The following is an 18,445-nucleotide window of genomic DNA, read 5'->3' as shown; positions in this document are numbered from 1 at the left end:
CTTTAGCTTTCCTGATGGCCCCACTCCAGCTCCCCAGAACAGCCTTCCAAACGAGCTCCCCGGCTCAGAGCTCATTGCCACTCTGCCCAGATCCACAGGAGAGCCAGGGGAGGGAGATCTGTGTGCAGCCAGGGAGAAAGATGAGCCCTAAATGATGACACTGCTCCTTGGGCTGGGAATGACCCAGCAGAGTGAAACTGCCCCTGGGTTTTCCACAAGCCACCTGGCAAGTGCTGGCTCTCCTGTTGTTCACCACAGCCTCCCAGGAGGAAGGGTGAGAATGGTCAGCTTCCTCTGGGACAGGCAGGGAACACAGCCCTACTTTTCCTGGGCACTCCCAGCCAGGAGCCATGCCAAGGTGAAGAGCACTTCAAGAGATTCAGGCATTTAACACAACTTTAAAAAAAATTACAAATATTTTAATAAAATTCATTATAAGTTACAGATTCCTGGAGAACAGGCTCCAGTGTATAAAATGGGAGACAGGCTGGGAAGAGCAGGGAAAGCACCAAGAGGAACCTCTTTCCCCAGAGGAAAGAAGAAAGAGGAACAGAAAGGTTCTGACAGACATTTATTGGGGGAAAAAACCAAAAACAAACCTCTAAGAATGGTCCAGTGGATGTAGAAAGACATAACTCAGTCCATGTCCCTCTGTTCCTCCACCCTTCCAAATCCTCACCCCCAAAGGCAAGCACATACGCCGAGTCCTGTTTAAGTCACATGTTTTACCAGGTCCAGGTAGACCTCAGATCCAAGGACAGTCTGAAGATAGTGATCCTCTGCAGCCCTGGCTGCCAGCAGGGATGGCTGAGAAGCCAAGAGAAAATCTCTCGGTTCAGGTCCTTGAGATGCACCAGCACAGTGGCACAGTGTCCTTGCCCATGTCAGATGAAGCCAAAGGGGCAGATCCCCCATGGCAGTTGAAGTCCCTTCTGTATGGAAAGGGCATCACCCCACAGCAGGCGTTTGAGGGGTGGTGCCTGCAGTCCTCAGCAGCTGCACAGCGAGAGCAGGGCCCTGACCCACAGGGCCAGGCAACAAGAACTGACAGCACGAGCGGGAAGGAGGGGTGACAGCAGGCTCAGAGCCCTCCTGCAGGGACAGGCCAGCACACAGAGCAGCCCAGAGCTTGATGCTGAGATGAAGAGCTGAAATGAAGCAGCTTCCCTACAGGACTCTGTGGGGCCCTCCACCCGCCAGGGCCCCTCCCACAGCACACACATCTCTCCACTGGGGTCCTCCATCCAGCCCCTAAGGCACCAGGGCTGGCTGGGCGACCAGCCAGGCAGATTGCACTTCCCTACCATGCTGGAGAGGGGCAGGGGGAAAGGACGGACACACGGAGAGATCTGAAATCCAGCCAGACCACGAGCAGGGGAAGCTTGGCCACCTGTATTTGTACATGAGGAGGTGGTGGCTGTTAGTCCAGGACAGCCATGAGGAGCAGCAGTTCCCGAAAGGCACTACCATGGCGGCCACTGAGCCCAGACTTGTTCTTGACAACGTTGCTGATGTTCTTCAGTTGCTTGTAGCACAGCTTGCATTTGTGAAGCCTGGAAAAAAAGGACAGCAGACACAGCATGAATCCCTAGTTCCCTGAGGTGTGGCAGTTCCTGCAGTGCCAGAGAGGCAACTCAAGCAGGAGAGAAAAGCCCTGAAAATGGCCTGGAAGAGGGTGAAATATGAGCACAGCTCTGCAAAAACACCAAGCAATTCAGCCCACGTCCTGACGAGACAGGAGAACAGCATCCACATAAGGGCTCTTTCAGCCCTCCTCCCCCTTTGGCAGTACAGTCTGGGGAAAAAGACAGTGCTATTTTCCAAAAGCCAATTCCCAGAGAGGAGCTATCCTGTGAATGAACTCAAAATCCAGGGCCTGGCTACCAAATCATGTTTCTCGTGAGGCAGAGGGGAAAAGCACAGGGTGGTTTAACTCCCGATACTTTGTTTATGTATGACTCAATGCACAGAGGCAAAAGGCAGTCCTTTTCCTCTGAGCACGAGGGATTGGTGCTTGCAGACAAAGGGAAGGCATGTCCAGTCTGGTAGCAGAGCCCTGATGGCAAGGGCAAAGCTCACCCAAGAGAAAGGCTGGTCCCAGGAGGGAGCAAAAGAAGTGTGTGCCTCACCTTTCCTCTCTGCTGATGTCCACTCCAACAGATGGTGGTGCAGCGAGGATGTCTGTGATGAGTGGCAGGAATCTCTGGAGAATGAGTTTCAAGGATGTGCAGCCAGTCTGCACGTAACTGAAAACAGAGAATCAGGTCCCACTTGAATGCCATTCCTGTCCCCCCAGCACACAGCCCCCAAACAACTCCACTCCACCACCTGTAACCAGGGAAGGAGAGCAACAGCCAAGTACCAACAGCACATCTCAGTTCCAAAGCTTTCACAAAGCAAGTCTGTTCCAAAGGTCCTGGCACATACCCCACCCAAGTGGGACCTCTCTGCTCAAGGGCAGAGATGTCCTGCCAAGGGAACCTGGCAGGAACCTCTCTCCCAGAAGAAAGGAAGAGTAGAAACTCCATCCTAAGACAGGCTGCAATTTTTCCCCCTACAGATGAGTCCCCAGGGCTGTTGCAGGACTTCCTTCCTTGTCCCAAGCTGACAGCTTCACTCCCAGCAGTGGGCAAATTCCCATTTGTTTTACATGACCCCTCCTGGCTGCCAGAGCTGTCTTAAACCAAAATCTAGGACAAATCCCACTATCCTGTTTTTCCTGCCCATGCATACTTTCTGTATCTTTTCCCACACACACCTGGCAACTCTATCATTCTTTTTCAGGCATCATATCAGCATGAGACTGTATCTGCAGTGATTTCTCAGGATTTTCCTTCAGGTACAAAATACCCAGCACAGCTCCCCTATCACTACCTACACCCTGTCCCTCAAGCACACTATGTTCTTGAGGCCTCACCTTTCATATTTACTTTGGAGTAGTTTTTCTATCTGTGGCAGGACTATAGTACACAAATCCAGCTTCCAGAGAGACCTGAAAAGAAAAGGACATATCCTGAGACTGGAAACAGGCTTTACAAAGCCAAAGTGACACAATAAGAATTCCTGGCAAATGCCCAGACAGACACACTCAGGTTCAGAGAGCAAGTTCACTGACTCCCCCTCGTGAGAGAAAGTGGAAGGTTCGGACATATTTCTTTGTCAGCAGAATCACTTTATGAAGCTCCAAGACTGACTTTGATTTTCCTTGGCCCCAAATAATTCCAGCAGTTACTGCCACTGCAGGCCTGAAGATGTGACTACAAGCACATGAATTTCATGCTGCCACAGCCCACTGGACATGGGGCAGGTACAAGGCAGAGCTCCCAACTCCCAACCAGGCAGCTCTGGCACATCCCAGGGGCTGACCCCATCCAGGACTCACGCTTTTTGGTTGACAATATTCAAGAGATCCACGACAACAGACAGATCATTGATAGCCACTGCAGAGTCCAGAGAGTTCTGAGAGAGAAGGGGAAGGAAAAGGTCATCTATTGCAGAGGTCAAACTGGTTAGGCTAATGCAAATTAGTATCTAGTGCTGCTTTTCCAAAACAAGGTAGAGGAAACATGAAGTTGGCCAGGGAAGAGAACTCTCTCATGGGAAAGTCTTCTCCATGTGAGTTTCTTTGTGACCATTCAGCTGCAGCACTCTGTGGTGCATGCCTGGGGACAAAAGCTGCAAGACCCCTGTTTTGTATGAGGCAGAACCAGCCCCAGAGAAGCAGAGAGAGCTGCTCAGCTGCTCCCTTTATGAGCCTCAGGCACGTCCCCATGCTTGCCTTGATGTCACTGGTGCTCCACACGGCGCGCACGGCGTCCAGGTTCTTGTGGCGGCTGGTGAGCACCACACACATGGTCTCGTGGCCTTTCCTGATCTGGGACATGGCCTCCTCATCCACCAGCTCTGTCTGGCTTTGGTTCTTCACAGCCTGCAAGTACAGACACCACGAACAGAGCAGGATGGCACAGAAGGTGGGAGCATTCTCTGGCCTAGGTGAGAGCCAATTTTGGTGCAGAGATTGTCAGTGAAGACTGACTTCCTTGCAGATGGCTGTAAAAACCTTTTGAAATGGAAATGCTCAATTTGTTCTGATTTCAGTTACTTATTTCCTGCTTTTTTCTACTACATCAATCACAAACATGTTTAAAGCTTTGGGAAAACTCTCAAAAAAGGTGAATTTAAAGTAAGTTTTCAAAACCAGTATGTGTTAATGAAGAAACGTTTTCACACAAACCCAATTTTTTTATGTGAAACACTTGTCTGGGAACTGCAAGTTTTATTTCAAAGCCAAAATCTTACATAATTCATTAGACTCTCAATTTGCTTCCTGCCCAAGCCATGACAGAATCACTAATTCCTTTACTCACATTTAGTTTGACATCATCAGGATGCTCTGGTCTTTCCCCCTTTTTAGAACAAGGGAAGACCCTCCCCAAGAGAGACCAAGAAGCCTCCAAGATGCAAGAGGCAGAGATTCCTGTGAAATTATTATGTAATGGCAAACACCAATTTTTAAAATTAATCACTGTCTGGTGCATAGAATAGTTCAGTGACTGTCTCACCTCTTGCTCTCTGCTTTGCTAAGAGCAGGGCTCAACTGCTGTATTCATACCTATCACAATGGGGCACCCCATTTCTGATGCCACCCAACACAGACATTGGCTGGAAAACATTGTCCAGAGACACTTACTGGGAGAAAGTCAGAGGCCTTCAGGCCAATGGGCTCATTCCTGGCTGCAGGAATCACTGATGGCTCTGTTCTGCTCAAAGAAGTTGAGGAGGCATTCATTGGCCTCTGGACTGGATCAGGCTGCAGGAGAAATTGGGATAAAAGCTCTAGCAGGAACAGTTTGGCCCTAGTCTGATGACCTTTATTTCTGACCTGCTTTCTTCTCACAGCAGGGCCCTAACACAGAAGCAGTCTGCAGTTTGCTAGCATAATTTAAGAGGCAATAAAGTGACTCTCAGGTACACACCACGATGTAATTAAGGTTTGTAAAGAACATGGAGATGCCCCAGCAGAAGTGCCAAGTGCTCTTATTGTTATCTGAAATTAGGGCAATGGGCTGTGGCCAGCCTGAAGGCTAAGGGAGAATTCTAAAGAAGGCAGTAAAATGAATACTGGCCCATCAGCTACTTGCACTTTTGGCAACAAAACAGCCTCTGTTCAAGCACTGGTAGAAACCTGGCACTTGATTCTCTGAGTGCCCCAATTATGAGATGCAAGGAGAAGCACCACTGCAAGCACAAGCAGCAAACAAAAACAACAGGCCTTAGTTTCACTGCTAAGGCAAGACACTTGGCAGCACAAAGCCTGGAGCTGCACTTTTACTGTCCTGCAGTGAAGGAATCAGCCTGAGCAGAAATCACAAATTCTCCAGCTCTGCACATCCCTCACAGAGCACACAGAACGTACGAGCTCCTGCTTTGGCAGCGAGGTCTGGACATCCACAGCTTGGCTGGGCTTCACTGCTTCCTTTGCAGTTCCAGGCTCTACCAAGAGGGAGAGAAGTGGGAAAGCAGAAACTGATTGTTACTTTCAAGAGTTGAGAGCAACGGTTCTGTTTAGCAAGGGGTAATTTCTGCCTTCAGGCAGCTCTCCCTCTTTGAGGGCCATTATCCCCATCCCCACCAAGGGGTCATTTCCACACTCACCATCCTCAGGAGGGGCAGGAAAGGGCTCATTTCGAGGAGGAGTTCGACCTACAGAAAAAGATTTAAATAATAAACAAATGAAGGAGCATCCAAGGCTACAGATAAGTGGTAAGTCAACCTTGGAGCAGTGAAATCTTCAACAACTCCACACATGAGGGTAATCAGTGATACAACAAGCAGAGTTATCTCTTTTGGACCTTGACACTATTGTTGAGCTTAACTAAAAGCTTTCAGCCTTCATGGATAGAAGGGACAAAACTGACCCCTGTGGTTCACTGCTGCTGTAGAGGTGTGAAGCATGAGACAAGGCACTGTCACAACAAATGATATTAGGCAAAATCCACCTCCTGTTATTGATTTTTATAAGTAAATAAAAATAATGCAATTAATTCCTCAGAAAGAGTATCTCATTTTTATCATTTGCATAAAAATGAGATACAGACACTGCACAATGCCTCCTAAACAACAGTCTTTGCTTTAACAAAACTTTTGCCTTTCCTTCTTTAAAGAAGACTGCTGATCTTATACGTATCAAAATTCTAAGCTAATAAAATTCATTAACACTCTAATCAGAACAGGCAGGCAGCACATTTACAATGAAGCTCTGGATTCTGAGCCAGGCTTCAAATAGACATCACTGTACCCTAGTAAATGTGCCTCCTATAAGTCATTTACCAACACGATCTGTGCATCAGTGTCCCAGCACAGAATATTAAAGAAAAGCTTTCTAAACTCTCCAGTCACAGGTGAAGCCTCTGTTACAGTAAGCCAAAGGTCAGTTCTATCGAATCACTTTAGCTCCCTGATCTCAAACCCAAATACTACTCAAAAGCACTATAAACCCTGGTACTGACAGATTGCATTCTTGGGCTGGAAGATCTCTTTGTAATCCTCCTGGTTCTGGATCTCAGCCTTTGATTCCTTCTCATCCCGGTCATCTTCACTGCTAGGACTGTGCCTCTCACTCTCAGAGTTGTGCTTCACTCTGCTGTGGAAAAAGAGTTGCTGTCAGGGGAAGCCATATTGTCAGAGAGAGAGAGAACACTGAGTGTGAGGGATATTTCCTTAAAATCTGGAAACTCAACAAGCCAGCAGACTGCCTCACCTCTGGGGCTTGCTGCAGCTCGTTGAGGGCCTGTCATAGATGCGGCGAAGGGAGGACCCTGTGGGGGTAGGTGGCACAAGAGGCTGGTCGTCCCTGATCAACCCTTGAGGAACAGAATCTGACTTTGGGACTCTGCTGAGATCCACAACGAAGGAAGAGACTGTGCTTTGTGCAAAGGAAACTCCTATCTGCAGAGGCAAAAGATCAAGATAATTCACCAAGGAGTGGGGTGCACACCAGCCCTTTTGAGAACAGGCACGATGGAGTGACCCTGAGCAACTGTGCTTGAGGACTGCTCAGTTCAGTGCTGCAGATTTTCCAACCTGAAGTTGCCAGCAATTTTGAAAGGCTGGGATAAAATTTTTGCCAAGCATAGCTTCTAAATATTAGTCAAACTAAGCTCCAGCTCTTTCCTCCAGATGCCAGAGACACAAAGTGGAGCACAAGGCACACAGCCTTTGGGTGTGCTGCAAGCCCTGACACAAGCTTACAGGTCTGAAGGCCTGCAAGGAGGCAACAGGATTTTATCTTGTGTTTCACAGCTGCCTAACCCTGCCTCAGGAGCAGTGGCTTACCAGCTGGTTGTTGCTGATAGACAAGTCAGCTACTTTTCCCCAGTTCACCAAGACCACATCAAAACAGCGCTCTGGCTCCCAGCCGTACACTCGCAGCGAATCCTGGAAGCCGCTGTACAAGCAGCAGCCATCAGGGTTGAAGAGCACACACCTGGGAGGAAGGCAGGAGGAGAATCAGGCACAGCATTCCCACCTTGCTCAGTCCCTGTGGATCTCTGACTACACTGGACATCTTCAGTTTTGTTTCTAACAATGAACTTTGCAATGTGGTGTTCACCTGTGCAGTATCTCCAGCAGGCCAAACTTCTCCCCAGGAAAGTTTCTCTCTGAGGAAACCCCCCCTTCAGCCCACCTTTAGTCTCAGCCTAGCACATTTCAGTAGGAATGTAAAGTACCTGACAGGAGTGGCCTCCTCTTCAATACAGCTCACAACTTGAAACTTCTCCAAGTCCCAGAACCGAACAGTCCTGTACACACAACACAACAAAATTCATTGCTCATCATTCTAGAAAACAGACTAGGATCCAGATTTTAAACAAAACACTAACAGTTAGAATGACTTTTGCTGTTGTGCACATACAGTGAGCCTACACAAAAGGCTGGTCTAGCTAAGATCCATGAATCCAGACAGAGATACTTAGAGGCTCTAGACACAGACAGGCATTTAGAGCCAGCCCAGAGCTAAGAGAACACCCTGCCAGCTGAGCAGGGCTGCCTGCTGTTCACACAGGATGTCAGCTGGATTTATGAGAGGCTTGGGGCTACACATTGGTTTCTAGTGTGGCAGAAGGTGCCATCAATTTTGGATGAGAAGGGAAGATCTCCATGTTCTGCCCATCACAGATGCCATGTCCTGCTGTCTAGATGTCTGGCTCTCGCAATGGCAGGATTGAATTGAGTGACATTCCTCTTGACATGCCCTTTTACAAGGAAAGGCACCAGGAAATGGAACAGACATATACATTTCCCTTTTTTGTCCCTCCCATTATGTACCTGTCAGAGCTGCCAGAAGCCAAAAGGTACTCATTGGGATGGAATTCAACAACATTTACTGGGCCGGTGTGTCCTGTAAACTCAAACATCAACTTCCCAGCAGTCAGATCCCACAGCTGAAAGGAGGAAAGAACAGAGACTCTTGAAGAGATTAAATGTTACAGATTTCCAATACACCTGGGATTTCCTTGTACTGGCAACCTTCTAACACTTCCCCCCTCCAAGAACATACCCAAGTCTGTCAAAGAAGTCAATAATCAAGGAAAGAGTACCATCCAAATAATTTAAGGCTTTGTTTTGGTTTTGTTTTTTGTATTATCTTTTATTTTCCACATAACTTGTCCCCTAGAAGTTTCTGGTTTATATTTAGAGACTGAGACAAAATATAGCAGTTCCATCTGTCCCCACAGACTGTATCTCAAAAGTTAACAAAAATCCAAAGCTCTGAATCCCTTAGCAATTCCTTCTTCTGTGCTCTACTCTCCACTCAAAAATGCCATGAAATAACTGTTCAGTTAATTTTATGTGAAACTGAAAATAAAATCAGTCCTCCATCTCCATTCCTCTTTACTCCATATGAAACAACTGAAGTCACTACTTCAGCCAACACCTTCCTGATCTCCTCCTCTTGCTCTGCTCAGTCCTGACAGCAATTTTCAGACTGACAATCACATGTAGTGTGTATAACACAAACAGAGCCAGAAATTAGTCTGGTGAAGCAACGTGCTGTGGACAACTCATTTGACAATGTTTACTGAGGCCAACATTCAGGTATTACAACTCTATTACCATCAAAACATTGATTTTTCTGTGCATAGTCTCTCCCAATGTGTCTGCTGCATAAGGGCATTTCAACCCATGCAGCTCTTCCATGGGTGTTGGGAGCCATCAGACAGGACCCCCATAGGAAAACCAATCTCTGCAACCCCATAGGCTCAGCCAGTTGCCAAATGAACTGAGGGTATTTATGAGTGAGTGCTGGTAATGCCTGGAAAAAAGCCAATCCCAGCATTCCCATGTGCCACAAGCACATAAGGAAGGTGTCACAATAAATTACCTTTACAGTGTGATCATCAGCAGCAGAGGCCACCCATTTCCCATCAGGGCTGAAGCGGAGACACCGAACTGCTTCTGTGTGACCCTGAGATGAGCAAAACCAAGAGTATTCTGGCTTTTGTCTTTCAATCCTATGCAATATAATAACCCAAAACCAATCAAGTGTTTTACAGAGCTCAAAGCCTGCAGAACACAACACTGCACTCAAGCCACATTAAATGTCTGTAATCTCTCTCACCTAGTCATTTATGCTATCAGTTTAAGTATGGTAAATACAGATCTGGCTTCACTAATAAGAATCAGTTCTAAATTACAGATGTACATATGGTCAGATAGAAGTGCTGTGACACTTAGTCTCTGGTTTCTACATGAAATTAATATACAGCAAGTTCTTCAGATAGAAAAAGGTCCCAAGAACAGAACCATCTCAGTGCAGTGGTAATACCATTAAGAATATAAAGAAACCCTCACAGATGCTCTCCATCCCCCACTGAAGGCATCCACACTATAGCACAGATACCCATTGATATCCTGTAATATACATTTCATATTCCCATACAGCTTGCAGAGGCCTGCTGAGGATTGCCAGGCCACATCACAAATCATGCAGATCTTATTTTCATGCTGGAAAACCAGGAAGTCCATTGTACATAATCACATTTAGGTTTGTTCACAAGTCCTCAAAATAAATATTTCTCCCCTCTTTGCCAAACCTAATGAAATATTTTACCTTGAATGTGAAGATACAGCCTTTTCTTCTTACATCCCAGAGCTACAAGGAAGAAAAGCAAACAAATTGTATGTTTAGAGCAGTATGTTGGGAGCTCAAGGGTCCTGCCAGAACAAGGGATCTCTGTGTCACCAAGCTAACAGATACTGCAGAATGAATGGGCTGCTGAACCCCTGCAGGTCTTAGGGGTATTTTCTGACTCCCCAAGTGAGAATCACTCCTGGAAGGTATCTCCTACTACAGCAGCTCAGTTCTGACAGTCAAACACAGTCTGAGGAAGCAGATACAATCCACAGCAAGCAGGACATCTGTGCTTGCTGACACCAGGCACCTTACTCAGAGCCACATTCCACAGCAGAGGAGTCACATTCATGAGCTGGCTGTGAAAATACACACAAGGATTTCACAAGCACTCACAAACACACCTGCCCACACATAGAAATGATGATGGGCAGCATCCACCAACAGCTTGACACAAAACATGTTCTGGCACTCTTCAAAACAAAGAGACTGCAAGTAAAGAGGGAAATCTCTGGTGGAAGCTGGGTTTTACCTTAATGTTGGTGTCCAAAGAGCCAGATGCCACAAAGCTTCCAAAAGGATGGAAATGAAGGCTGCAGATATTCGCTTTGTGACCTGGTAGAGTACGAAGAACTGGGAAAAGGAGAGGCAGAGCAGAGAGAAGGAATAGGGGGAAAATATGTAATAGTTCATTTCCACCAGACACCATGCAGATGTGTAGCCATACTATTCCCACCATTATTTTATGGAACTATACATTATTTTGTGGAAATGCCTCTGACTTTACCCTGGCAATGCAAAGAAACAGCAATAGAAAGCCCATGATCAATGAGCTTAATGACAGTCCTGTCCTTAGGTATGGAAACTACAGGCAGAACTCCAAATATCTCCATTCTGGAAATGAGGCAGCTGGCAGGCAGTGCATCTTTCCATTTGTTACATAGACAGCAAAATGGGCCAGAGGAGGAACAGTTTTGGCTGGGAAGTGAAGTGAAGTGAAACAGCCTTGACTGCCTGCAGCATTCACCTTGCAGGTATTAGACAGACCCTTTCCCAGGACTCTGCACCCCATCCAAGCACCACCTCTTAGGTTCCAACATTCACCCTGGAGTCCTTCAACTGCCCCTTGCTAGAATCCCCACAAAGACAGGAAATGGATGCTTAGGGAGCAGGAGACAAAGAAAGGATCAGTGTTTCAGCAAGTCATCAAGTAACACCCCTGTAATTCTGGAAACCAGCAAGGACCAGTAGAACTGGTACATCGTATCTCAGCAAGCAGTGACAAATGCAGAGCTCAACTCTAAGAAAAACTGCTCAGATAATAACAAGGGCAATCCCTCTCCCTCATCCCTCACCTGGAACAAGCTGATGATTCCCCTGGCAGGAATTAGCTCTTGAGCCAGAGATGGGGTGGTCATTTGCACAGACACTGGCTCATAGGTCTAATAAATGCAGCCAGATCAGCTACTCCCCACGGGCAGAGCCAACCTATTCCATAACTGAGCTGATTCTAACTGTCAGAATGACATCAGTGCTTTCCATTATTGATGCTGCCTGTGGTTTGCCTCCTTAGCTCAGCCAGTGTAAGTCTATTTTCATTACACATTCCTTCTATGAACAAGTAGTAACCCATAAGAAATATTCAGTCATTTTCTGGTATTCCTCCTGGAATGCACTCAAGTGATTTATGATACTTTTGCAAACTCATTCTAGGATTTGAGGAAAATGCAATAAATAAAGCATGACTCAACAGTGGCCTTTAAAGGATCAGAGCTTGATGAGTTCATAGCTTTTACAGTTTATTAAAAATTAGGTCTTTGTCTATTTATGTGGCCATGCAAGAGCAGGACAGCAGAAAAACTGTTAGAGGAAAAAAGAAAAGTTAGAACCTAAGAACAAGAAGACAACAAGCAGAGGATTCCTGCATTTGTGCAGAATCTAATAAACTTAAAACTTCCAATCTGGTTTGGGATCCTTTTATTAAGGTTGACAATTCTAAGCTGAGACTCTGAATACAAATTCTGTATGCCTAGTTATCCATACATGCACGGAAACTGATCTGGAATACAGATTTTGACACACTCAGGTCAAAACCATAGAAACTAGTTCCTCAGATCACTGTCCCCAAAACATGCCCAAATTGCTGCTCAAGCATGAATACACAGCGCTATAGCCTCAATAGAAGGGCAAAAAAGAGATACAGATGAAGACAAAAGCAATGTCAGGCTCCTGTTCCCTCTTAAATCAGGAACCTTCTGGGTCAGTATAGGCATTAAACATAAGGATTCCCCAAAAAGTGTGCATGACCAGAAGCACAAACCCATGGGCACATACCTTTGGCAGCTTCCAGGTCCCAAACTCGAATGGACCCTGAGCGGGACCCTGCCACTATGAGCTTCTCATTTGGGTTCACTTGTAGGCTCTCAATGGGGGTTGTGTGGCCTGTCAAGCTCTGTAAAGAAAACCATCAGTGTCAGTGAGCAGCTGCTGGCACAGCCCTGCAGGAACCATAGGAACCATGGCATTGTTCATCATCGAGGGGTAACTCTTGAGCCATGAGCTAGGACCACCTGGCTGTGCCATAATCCTTTTTCCTCAGCAGCCACCAGGGTGGCAGAGCACTCTGAAGGCCATCACTGCACCCAGCACAGCACAGCTGTATTCCCACACTGTCTTTGGAATCCCTTTCTGGGGCACACTGACTAAGTTTTAAAGGATGCATCAACAGAGACACAGGTAGTTAAACATTAGGTGCGGGTGCTCAGACAAGGCTGACACATTCTTACATCATACAAATTATGCTGTGGTAGCACAATGCCACCGTTTTTGCTCTAAATGGGTCATGTAAGTGTCATGAACCAGTTACAAAATCAAAGCAAGAGCAAAAGCAGGGCTACTTTGAAAACTTCACACAAGCACCAAGCCATAGGTTGCTGCCAGCAATGGATGTCACAGTGATAGCATGGTGCTAACACTGAAGTACTGACTTGAGGCATAAGGCAGTAATTCACATGAAGTTCCTTTCATCCCTGAGCACCTGAAAGCTTACAAATTACATCAGCATTTTGAAAAGGCCTGTATTTTAGTAAAACACAAGAATATTTAAAACTAGCTCTAGAAAACAAATCCCACCATTGCAGACTTTCTGCTTGCCAACCTGCTTTAGTCCATCCTCAAATGTCTTTTTAAATAGCTGCACTAGCTCTGTGCCTCCCACACACAGAGGCTGGGAATGCCAGTTGGAAGTTGCCTGTTCTGATGGAGCTTTCTTAGGAATCCATGTGCAATTGAAATCCTTTACAAAATCCACAGTAGCAACTGCCATTACTGAGAACTAGAGCTCACACTTAAACCAAGTCCCAATGTTACTTGAAAAGTCCCTCTTCTCCCTCTTTCCCAACACGAACTTCCATAATCATTATAATACAAACACTAAAAATGAACTTCGGAGGACAACCCCAAAAATCAAGATTTTTTTTTTTTGATATACAAGAATGGCACAAGCAGCTTCAGTCAGTCCCTGCCTCTCAGAAACAGCAGCTCCGTGGCTGCCAGGGAGTGCAGGAGAGGTGCAGCTCTGCCACCACAGAAAGGTACAGAGTTAGTCCTTCAACCTTCTCTAGTAAGGCAATAGTCCAGTTTCAAACTGGAGTCATGCCACCACCAAGGGCCTGAAAAGACACTGTTAAAGTACACTATGCAAAAAGCACAGCCTTGCTAAATCATCCACACACTTAATGAATAGAAAAATAAAGTGGACAAATTCTCCTTTTAGCCTTTTTGACCTGACTTTCCTTTTTTCTCACAAGGCTGGAGCAACGCCTTTGATACCACAACATTATTGTGTTGTTAATTAAACAAATGACAAGAGATGTGCTAAAGCTGGTTTTACACAACACACAAAGTGATGCAGGATAGGTATCTGTTAAATATATATTTATGGTGCTCTTTAGTGATCACTGCTGGGGTAACCCTACCCTTGCTAACACACTGCAACCAGAGTTACTCCTCCCCAGCCTACAGCAAACTATTGTGGCAACCTTCATGGTGACAGTTAGGGAGGGTGGCACAGGTGGGAATGCATCCTGCTGGGGATATCTCCTGCTGTGACTGCAAACCCCAGGGTATATAACTGGCCCCTGTAGCCTGCACTATAAAACCAGCTGTTCTTGTACAAAACTCTTCCTTTCATTATTTGTAGCCTGGTAATGCACAGGCACAATATTTATTATCTGAGTAAGCACTAGTCCAGCTCAAGTATTCCCACAATGTCTCTAGAGAGAGCAGTGGTCTCACCAGGCACCCAGTTCTGTCCCTATCTTTAGCTAAAATCTGGTTACACAGCTTTGTGTTGGCAAACTCTATTCAAAAGTCCCACAGGCTCCACCCCAACAATCTTTCCCCTCATTCTCTACCCTCCAAACCTCAGAATTAATATTCTCACCCCTCACAAGCTGCAAACAGGCCTGTCCTTACCATGATGCAGTTGGGCTTGCTCACTGACCATATGTTGACCCGACAGTCGTCTCCTCCAGTGGCCAGCATCCGGCCTGAACCTTTTCCCAGGACTACTGAGGACACATTGCTGCTGTGGGCCATGATCTCTTCTGCACAAAACAAAGCAAACACTTATTACAGATCAGTTATAAAAATTTTCATCCTTCCAAAAGGTCTAAAAAAAAAATTCTTTCTCCAGAAACACTTTCCAGTTTCCAGTGGACAAGCTGCAGCAGCCCACTGCTCAGATAAGAAGTCACACCATTATCTTGCTTTGAACAGTCCTTCTTGGCTCTTCCTGCTGCACTAAAACATTTGCTGACCGAAGTTTCACTACTCCAATGCTCACATGGCTTACAAAAAGCATCTTCTCTCACTTGCAGCAGCTCAGGAGCTTTTAAAGATTTGCTCAAGTGCAGCAAAGCACTTTACCTGCAGCAATGCACAGCAGCCAGAGTCATCTAGTGAAAGGCCCTCTAATCCTGTTCAAGAGAGCAGCAGCAGACAGTCCAACCTGAGAGGAACTGGCAGAGGAGCAGCAGTACAGTTTGTTACCTTACCCAGGAAAAAGCCAGACTCAGCAGTGGGGAGAGGTGGAGCTCCCTTCCCTGAGCTTTGGCAGAGACTTTGCTACATCCCCACCAGGGAACACAGGCAAAACTGAGCACTGCAGGGCATGCAGCTGTGACAAAGGAGGGTGAATATCCATCCAAATGGGCAGAAAATAACAAATCTGATTGATGCTACATGACTGGTAAAAAACTGAGCTCTGACACTGCAACAAATGGAAACCTCATCATAAAGAAACCAATTTGGGGCAAAAAAAGAAGCAAAATTAGCATATTTGCTTACACATCTCACAGTGGAATTTTAAATTCATTCAGAATTTTGTCAGGGGCTTTTGGCAGATGCATTTACCAATATCTTCATCTAACTGTTCTCTTCTTTGAAACATCACAGGATTTTCATGCCTAATAGTTATGAAACCGTAAAAATGGTTCTGAGTCTGTAAAAAGGCTAGGGAGCATCAATTCAGCTTCCATTCAGTGTTTTCCTGGGAGGAGCAATGTGATCACTCTACATGCAACACTAATCCAAAAGGATTTTAGGTGGCTGCAATAATAATTACAGGTACTTTGATCTCAAACTCTCAAGAGTGTTTTTCTGAAAGCAAAACTGCGCAACTTTCACTTGGACTGGGGAAACACCTTTCAAATGACAAAGGTGACTGGACCATAAATTACATGTGAAGGCCAAATCTGAAAATCCACCTGCATTGTGTTGAAAGACCAAACTTCCACATAAAACTGCTAAAATAAAGCCTATATGGATACACAGACTATAAGGTACACAAAAGTACAATTAGCATTACTAGACCAAGTCACTAGTTAAAATTGCAAGGACAGATGCTGAGCATTGCTGCTGAAATGAGTGTGTCAGCACCTCCACTTCTTCATGTCTTGATTTCCTTCTTAATAATATATTGTAAGTTTAAAAGTCATTGTTGAAGCACCCAACCCTCTGTTCCTAAAAGCCAGGTGATAAACTGATGTCTGCCTTGGGCAGAGAGGTTCATTTGCTCTCCCCCAAGTCCCTTAAACCCACAATTTTTTTTATTTAATGAAATTCTTGTCACCAGCTATCACCTACCAGCCCAGTAACACTCAACTCCTAATTAGCATTGCTGAAACATCCCTAACACTCAGAATGCTTTTCCCTCCAAAGAGGATGCTAAGATGGGGCAGCAGCCAGCAAAAATGAAGATCAAGAACCTCTGCCCATCTATGGAAAATGGAGATGGACAGACTTCCAGCTCTTCCTGCAACTGGAGTTTCAGGGATGGGAAGGTAACAGCAAATTGGCTTTCTGCTCAGAAAGACAGAAAATTCCTAAGTCAGTAATCTCAGATGACTTCATGTGTTACCAGCCAAGGACACTATTTCTGACAGGCAGTTTCCAGAGCCCACTCATTGACTAAAGCAACTGATCGCATCCTATTGCTTCTAAGAATTCCTCAATGAAATAACTCATCAGTGACCAGCTAGAAATTGATAGTCAGCAACTGTCTACTGCTCCTTCAGAGGAAGAATAATGGACATGAAGCCAGCAGATTCTTACTGTCTCTTGCAAAGCAATTTCAAGAGGGTGGGACACAGAGGCCCTGCAAAGATCACCTCACTTCTCCTGCAGCAGAGAGCTCATGAACCAAGTGAGCACCAATGAAGGACAGCCCCATAGAGGCTAAATTTGAGGCCTACTCCCTGATACTGAGGGGATGCCCCATCAAAACTTGGCTCTCAAGAGCAGTTTCCATTGAATGACAGAATATTCTGAGTTAGAAGGGACCCATAAGGATCATCAAGTCCTACTCCTGCTTGTCCTACACAGGACAATCCCCCCTTTCCCTGCAAGCATTGGCCAAACACAGACTTGGTGCTATAAGTACCTCTCCAGGGAAGCTGTTCCTGCTCCTGTGAAGGTGAAGAACTTTTTCCTAATATTCAACCTAAACATCCCCTGGCACAGCTCCAGAGGTTCACTCAGGTCCTTTCACTGGTCACAGAGAGCAGAGATCAGAGCTGTCCCTCCAATGCACTCAAGAAGCTGCTGCAGCTCATGACAAGCTCTGCCCTCACTCTCCTCCAAGCTGAAGAAGCCAAGAGACCTCAATCACTCCTTTGCATGGCTTCCCCTCTAGACCCTTCACCATATTCACAGTCCTTCTTTGGATGCTCTCCAAAAGCTTTATAATCCTTCTCAAACTGTGGTGCCCAAACCTGCCCCCAGGACTTGAGGTGAGGCTGCACCAGCACAGAGCAGAGGGGGACCATCACCTTCCTCGGTGCACCACAGGGCACAGCCAGCCCTTTGGGCTACCAGGGCACACTGGTGACTCATTTTCAACTTGACATCGACCAGGAGTCCCACATCCCTTTTTGTGGGGCTGCTGTCCAGCCTCTCATTCCCCAGCCTCTCCGTACATCCAGGGTTATCCCCTGGCAGGTGCCCCATCCCTCACTGCCTCGGTTGTTCTTGTAGTACAGCAGAGTCATGTGGGGTCAGACAGGCACTCAGCTCAGCACTGCAGCAACTATCCAGAAAAAATAAAGACAGTGACCCTTTGAAAACAGCACTGACAAGGCCACGCTATTCACTGTGCCGCTATGTTTTCCAACAGGACTTCAAGGAGTTAAAAATTCCAGTCAGCAATGTAGAAAGAGGGCCGGGGCACCATATCCAGGGCAGGGATGAGGTGGCTCCCACCCCTCCCCGCTCCCAGCCGGGGCGGCTCCCCCGCCCGCCACTCACGCAGCTTCCATGCCGTCTTCGTGGTGACGGCCACGGCCATGGCTCCGCGCGGCGCCTCTGGGGCGGGCAGCGCCTTCCTCCTCCCGGCGGGGGCTCCGCTCCTCTAGCGCGTCCTACGGCCGGGCCGTGCACCGGGGCTGCCGCGGCCGTCCTGCGGGCACTCAAACACGGTCACGGCGAGACTCTCCTGAGAGGCGGCGCGGCGGAGGACGAGGCCTCACCGCTGACGAACATCACGGGACGAGAGCGCCGTTCGGGGTTCGGGCGATCGCCTGGACGCTGGCGGCGGCGGGGTCCGGCAGTAGCAGACCGGGACCCCCTGGCCGCCCCCGCCCCGCAACCGGCCCTTCACAACAACCCCGCGCCGCGCCGGGCGGTTGCCCGGGCTCCGCGCGCCGCTCGGCCAATAGGAAGCGAGGGCGGGGTGGTTGCCATGGCGACGGCAGCGCGGCCTCCACTCGTGGAGCGGCTTCTTGGTGGAGCCCCGCGGGCGCGGCCAATGAG

The 18,445-nt window shown here is 47.1% G+C and overlaps 1 protein-coding gene across 2 annotated transcripts; it reads right to left on the bottom strand.

Moving 5' to 3' along the window:
• Positions 1 to 397: 397 nt before the first annotated feature.
• KATNB1 (katanin regulatory subunit B1) lies at positions 398 to 18,359 on the bottom strand. 2 transcript variants are annotated; one of them, XM_071440705.1, is made up of 19 exons: positions 17,942 to 18,359; positions 14,612 to 14,742; positions 12,470 to 12,587; positions 10,668 to 10,768; positions 10,115 to 10,156; positions 9,386 to 9,469; positions 8,329 to 8,444; positions 7,731 to 7,802; positions 7,336 to 7,486; positions 6,761 to 6,948; positions 6,510 to 6,643; positions 5,656 to 5,703; positions 5,417 to 5,493; positions 4,691 to 4,810; positions 3,779 to 3,928; positions 3,383 to 3,459; positions 2,918 to 2,992; positions 2,130 to 2,246; positions 398 to 1,553 (listed from the first exon to the last, which is right to left on the bottom strand). In XM_071440705.1, exons 1-19 carry the CDS (start codon positions 17,979 to 17,981, stop codon positions 1,421 to 1,423), a joined length of 1,974 nt encoding a protein of 657 aa, XP_071296806.1. In that variant the 5' UTR covers positions 17,982 to 18,359; the 3' UTR covers positions 398 to 1,420. The 2 variants fall into 2 exon arrangements, with proteins under 2 accessions (XP_071296806.1, XP_071296807.1); XM_071440706.1 differs by having other exon boundaries at positions 6,510 to 6,640.
• Between the last annotated feature and the right edge of the window lie 86 nt (positions 18,360 to 18,445).

The sequence above is a fragment of the Agelaius tricolor genome, unplaced genomic scaffold (genome assembly GCF_023055355.1).
Source record: "Agelaius tricolor isolate 1412-34295 unplaced genomic scaffold, bAgeTri1.0.p SCAF_15, whole genome shotgun sequence".
Classification (NCBI taxonomy): Eukaryota; Metazoa; Chordata; class Aves; order Passeriformes; family Icteridae; genus Agelaius; species Agelaius tricolor.
Note: the sequence above shows the minus strand (reverse complement) of the source record. Positions and strands in the feature narration are given on the sequence as shown.